The 6,168-nt window shown below is 39.6% G+C and overlaps 1 protein-coding gene across 1 annotated transcript in view; it reads left to right on the top strand.

Moving 5' to 3' along the window:
- The first annotated feature begins 3,749 nt into the window (after positions 1-3,749).
- Positions 3,750-6,168, top strand: part of apoba (apolipoprotein Ba) — a 41,703-nt gene continuing 39,284 nt past the window's right edge. Inside the window, exons 1-4 of the mRNA XM_060933032.1 lie at positions 3,750-3,804; positions 4,571-4,624; positions 5,084-5,196; positions 5,899-6,044. Of these exons, the coding sequence (XP_060789015.1) occupies positions 3,750-3,804; positions 4,571-4,624; positions 5,084-5,196; positions 5,899-6,044 (368 nt within the window). The remainder of the gene's footprint in view (positions 3,805-4,570; positions 4,625-5,083; positions 5,197-5,898; positions 6,045-6,168) is intronic.

The following is a 6,168-nucleotide window of genomic DNA, read 5'->3' as shown; positions in this document are numbered from 1 at the left end:
CTCTGAAATATGGTGGTGGTAATATAATGGTTTTGGCCTGTTTTGCTGCATCTGGGCCAGGACAGTTTGTCATCATTGATGGAACAATGAATTCTGAATTATACCCGCAAATTCTAAAGGAAAATGTCAGGACATCTGTACATGAACTGAACCTCAAGAGAAGGTGGGTCATGCAGCAAGACAATGACCCTAAGCACACAAGTCATTCTACCAAAGAATGGTTAAAGAAGAATAAAGTTAATGTTTTGGAATGGCCAAGTCAAAGTCCTGACCTTAATCCAATCGAAATGTTGTGGAAGGACCTGAAGTGAGCAGTTCATGTGAGGAAACCCACCAACATCCCAGAGTTGAAGCTGTTCTGTATGGAGGAATGGGCTAAAATTCCTCCAAGCCGGTGTGCAGGACTGATGGAAATGTTTAGTTGCAGTTATTTCTGCACAAGGGGGTCACACCAGATACTGAAAGCAAAGGTTCACATACTTTTGCCACTCACAAATATGTAATACTGGATCATTTTCCTCAATAAATAAATGACCAGGTATAATATTTTTGTCTTGTTTTTCTGGGTTCTCTTTATCTACTTTTAGGACTTGTGTGAAAATCTGATGATGTTTTAGGTCATATTTATGCAGAAATATAGAAAATTCTAAAGGGTTCACAAACTTTCAAGCACCACTGTATGTATCACATTCTGTATGAAGCATGAGTTCAGTTTGTGACCAGGGTGAAACTATGAGTCTTACAATGTAGAAATAGCCAGAAATTATCAGCTGCCTTTTGTCCACAAAGGCAGCCTGAATGCATGTATCACTTAGGCCTCTGTGGTGGGAATCAGACTGTTACCATATATTAAATCATCAGACTAACATATACTTTTATTCATTCACATTGTCCTGATGATGGCCTTCCATCACTGATTTCCCAAAATACATTTTATTAAAAATATAATTGTGTTATGCTCACACAGTATGTGGGGTATATGATATTTAGATATCATGGGATATATTTAATTTTTCTATCCATTTTCACTGGATATGAGCAATTGCATGCTCTGATTGGCTACTCTACTACTAGGCTATCAGCTCATATACCGTGAGGAGAGAAAAACAAAATGGTGGAGCATGTTGCTGAACCAACCAGGGACAAAATAATAACTACTCGAAAACAAACCCCAAAAATACAACAACAACAATGTAGCAATTCGAATGGGTGGAGCACAGAAGGACGGCAGGCCAGAACTGAGTTCACAAAACCCGTTTATTACAGCTTTTTAGCCTTAACTATACTTATACACACACACACACACACCCTCCAGTCATCTGGTTGGGGAGCGAACCCTTTCTGCTCTCGCTCTCTTTCTTAAATAGGGCGCGGTCACTGGGGAAGACACACAAACACATTAATCAACCTCAGGTGTAGTGATTCTGCCACTTACCTTCCCTGACTCCGCCCTCCGGTCACAGACCGATGCTTGGCCACGCCCCCACTGCCACAAACAACAACAAAAAAGCGCAACAAAATATGGAATAAAAGCATTTGATGTTAAGAATGTATCTTTTTTTCAAAAATGATTATTGCATTTTTTCACAAATTACTCCTGTCATTGCGCCGGTTTGTTTACATTCTAACCGGAAATTATATTGTCAGACATTTTATATGAAGTTTTTATTCATCAAATTTGCAAAAATAAGAATAAAAATGCTCTGTTTCTCAAAATACAGTGAAAGTGGATATAATAAAACAGTTATTCCACTCAATCTTGGTGTACAGGGCTTACAGCCAACTTGGCGCTACATGCCTTGTTGGCTATTTGCTCATGTACGACTGAATTTTTTGGAATATTATATATATGAAATGGTGAGGTGAAGTGAGGACCCAAGAGCAGACTCAAGAAAGGCAGTTTACAAAAAGAAACTTCTTTAATGAAGTACAGGGCAGAGGTACAATAGGGCTCAGGCAAAATCGGTCGTCAAAGAACAGGCCAAGAGGTCAAAACACTGAAGAGCAGGCAGGCACGGTTAGGGACAAAAACAGGACAGAAAAATCTTCACAAAAACTGAAGAAAACAGGGACAAGGGAAACCCAGGCAGAGAAAGCAAAAGATACAATCCAAAGGAACAGGCAGGTAGAACAGGGGCAAAATCTGGACAGAAGACTAGGCAAAAAACACAGAACAATACAGGCAGGGGGAGTCGAGAAGTCGCAATACCAAAGGGCTGTAGCAGGATAAGGAAAGTCTGCAAGAGACAGTCTGGCAACTGGAGTAGTTCCAACCAGCTCTTAAGTAGGCCCTGGCTGATGGCAGAGGAGTGGTAGTAGGTGTGGGAGTGCCGCTTCAGGGAAGATGGGCAGGACTGAATTCCTGTCCCGGATCCGGCATGGAAGTCCCACAAACTCAGGCATGAATGGACTGGACCGGACTGACATATATATATATATATATATATATATATATATATATATAATCTCATTAACTCTAGCCGCTTTATCCTGTTCTACAGGGTCGCAGGCAAGCTGGAGCCTATCCCAGCTGACTATGGGCGAAAGGCGGGGTACACCCTGGACAAGTCGCCAGGTCATCACAGGGCTGACACATAGACACAGACAACCATTCACACTCACACCTACGGTCAATTTAGAGCAGGGGTGTCCAAACTGATCCATAAAGGTCAGTCAGGTGTGCTGCTGCATGGCTGTAATGAAAACCTGCAGCCACACGGTCCTTTATGGATCAGTTTGGACACCCCTGATTTAGAGTCATTAGTTAACCTAACCTGCATGTCTTTGGACTGTGGGGGAAACTGGAGCACCCAGAGGAAACCCACGCGGACACGGGGAGAACATGCAAACTCTGCACAGAAAGGCCCTCGCCGGCCACGGGGCTCGAACCCGGACCTTCTTGCTGTGAGGCGACAGCGCTAACCACTATACCACCGTGCCGCCCCACCCTCATTATATATATATCTCATCTCATCTCATCTCATTATCTCTAGCCACTTTTATCCTGTTCTACAGGGTCGCAGGCAAGCTGGAGCCTATCCCAGCTGACTACGGGCGAAAGGCGGGGTACACCCTGGACAAGTCGCCAGGTCATCACAGGGCTATCACATAGACACAGACAACCATTCACACTCACATTCACACCTACGGTCAATTTAGAGTCACCAGTTAACCTAACCTGCATGTCTTTGGACTGTGGGGGAAACCGGAGCACCCGGAGGAAACCCACGCAGACACAGGGAGAACATGCAAACTCTGCACAGAAAGGCCCTCGCCGGCCACGGGCTTCAAACCCAGACCTTCTTGCTGTGAGGCGACAGCGCTAACCACTACACCACCGTGCCGCCATATATATATATATATATATATACACGTTTTATATCACATCCCAGAACTAGTAGTTGATAGAGGAACTACATTACTGTTTGAGGTTAAGCATATTTGGCTATAGTTTTACATATTTTTTCTTGGTCTCAAACTTATACAGATTGTTTTAAGACTATACATTTTATTATGCTATGTATTAAAAAAAAAAAGAATGTTAATACTTAATTCGCAAACCCTGGGATGATGGAAGACTTTGGCGCCACACAGATACCAGTCTACTGTCTGTGATCTGATTGGAGGAGAGGGTGAAGGGTCGGAGAGGTTTATAAAAACTCACAGACTGTCTGGGAGTCAGAAACAGGTGAGTGTTTGTTAGTAAAAGAAAAAAGAAGAGCAACGACCTGAGCTTTTTGGTGTCCATCATGGGAGACACTAAGCTCTGTCTGTTTCTTCTACTCAGTGCTTATGCTTTGGCTGGTAAGATTCATATCAAAAAATTTTATCAAATTGAATTTAGACTTACGTAATACTTTACATTATGTGGCTGGTTAAGGTGACTAAATGTTAAAAAGATATGGATGGCAATTTTTAAAAATTTGTCCAGGGAAATGTTTTCTTCCATCACAATATAATTCATTTGAAATTCTATTTATTATTGGATAATCTCTTTCACATATATCAGTATATTATAGATACGTGTACACTAATTTATATATGTTTATAAATTAGTGCTCTATGAATGGGTTCTGTAGTAATTGATGCAGTTTGTTAAACTGATATTGTAATTTTATTTATTTGTTTGTTTGTTTATTATTTTTGCAAAAGCATGGGTGGAACAGAAAAGAAAATTAACATTAATCAAAATTTCTTCAGTGACAATATATGCTTACAAATTCACACCATATTAACTTTAAATGGCATGTAAAGTATATTCTAAAGCATTGCTCTTAGCCTTCATCTGTTAATCAAAACAACACTAAAGAATCATTTTCTCTTTATATATGCTTCTTTAAAATTAGATTACTCTTCTCACATATTTTCAGGGGGATGCACCATAACCAGAAAAAGATTACATTAAACCTATATAACAATTTCAAATGTAATTATTTGCAATTTCATTACTTACAACCCTGCTCCAAATGTGCTTTTACTTGATTTTAGTTTTGAGCTGTGTTATTATTTAGTTGATCAAATTAGTGAATAATTATAAATGTAAGCGAACTCTGTAATCTTCCTTGTCCAGAGTCAAACACGCAAGTGACTGATGAAGTGGCAGGAGAAGAACCATTATGTCCATGTAAGTTATCCATGAAAATAATAATAATAATAATAATAATAATAATAATAATTATTATTATTATTATTATTATTATTATTAGTAGTAGTAGTAGTATATATTTTTTATTTTGTCAAATGCTGTGCAATATGAAACCAGTCAAACTTTGGAATTTTAGTTCGTATTGATTTATTTATGTCAAGCTGAAAAGATATCAACAACCTTTGTACTCTGTTGTTTATGAGTAGCATGTATTGATGAATGTGTTTGGTCACAGACAAGCGGACAGTCCAAAGTTCTCTGGTCAAAATGCTGATTTGGAACTGTTTATGAAATGGTTCAAAACAACCCATGAATACATCACATGAAATTACGAAAATGACTGACTAAAATGTTGAGATTAAATTTGATTCTGACACTTGATCAGTATACAAATTGTTTACATGACATTACTTATTTGCCATTATTTTTGATGTCTAGTGGCAACACGATTTAGGAACTTGAAAAAATATACTTATCAGTACATATCTGAGAGCACAAATGGAGTGCCTGGAACAGCTGACATCAAGAATGGACACAGAATATCCTGTAAGGTATGAAAATAATCAGTCCATCCATCCATTATCCATAATTGCTTATCCTATGCAGGGCCATGGGCAAGCTGAAGCATATCCCAGCTGACTATGGATGAGAGGCAGGGTACACCCTGGACAAGTCACCAGGTCATCACAGGGCCGACACATAAAGACAAACAACCATTCACACTCACATTCACACCTACGGTCAATTTAGAGCCACCAATTAGCCTAACCTATATGTCTTTGGACTGTGGGGGAAACCGGAGCACCCAGAGGAAACCCACACAGACACAGGGAGAACATGCACACTCCACACAGAAAGGCCCCCGTCAGCCACTGGGCTCGAACCCAGAACCTTCTTGCTGTGAGGCGACAGTGCTAACCACTACACCACCCCAAAATGATATGATATTGAAAGTATAATTTTTATATGTTTTTAAAAATATGATTGAGAGGACCATAGAATATACAGAAGCTAAACATTACATCTTAGAAATTAATAAGTATTATGTATTATGGTATTGTGGTGTGTTTGTCAGTGAAGAGTAATTCGAGATAACTGTATTGTGTAACTATCTTGAAGACATTTAGCCTGAGGGGCTCAATTTATCACTCTCAGAGACCCTTACATTAGTCACAAAATATGTTCATAATTCATTCCATGTCATTCACAGTGGCATTTCTAATTCTCAATTTTTCACCTGTTTCCTCATCTAGGTAGAACTTGACGTTCCACAGACATGCAAATTTGTCCTGCACACCACTGAGTGTGCACTGAGTGAAGTGACTGGCATTGATGATCAGGGACAGCCAGTCTATACACCAGCTCCTGGAACCGAGTCCTTCAAGGCTGCCATGAAGAGGTGAATGCAATGAGTCTAGGGTTTCAAACAACACTGACAAAGGATGAGTACATAGTGTGAAGGAGAAGATATTCTCATTAATGTGGACTGATTACTAATTGGAATTAATTTCTGGTGTATTTAG

The sequence above is a fragment of the Neoarius graeffei genome, chromosome 11 (genome assembly GCF_027579695.1).
Source record: "Neoarius graeffei isolate fNeoGra1 chromosome 11, fNeoGra1.pri, whole genome shotgun sequence".
In the NCBI taxonomy this organism is placed as follows: Eukaryota; Metazoa; Chordata; class Actinopteri; order Siluriformes; family Ariidae; genus Neoarius; species Neoarius graeffei.
The sequence above is the reverse complement of the archived record's forward strand: the minus strand, read 5'-3'. Positions and strand labels throughout refer to the sequence as shown.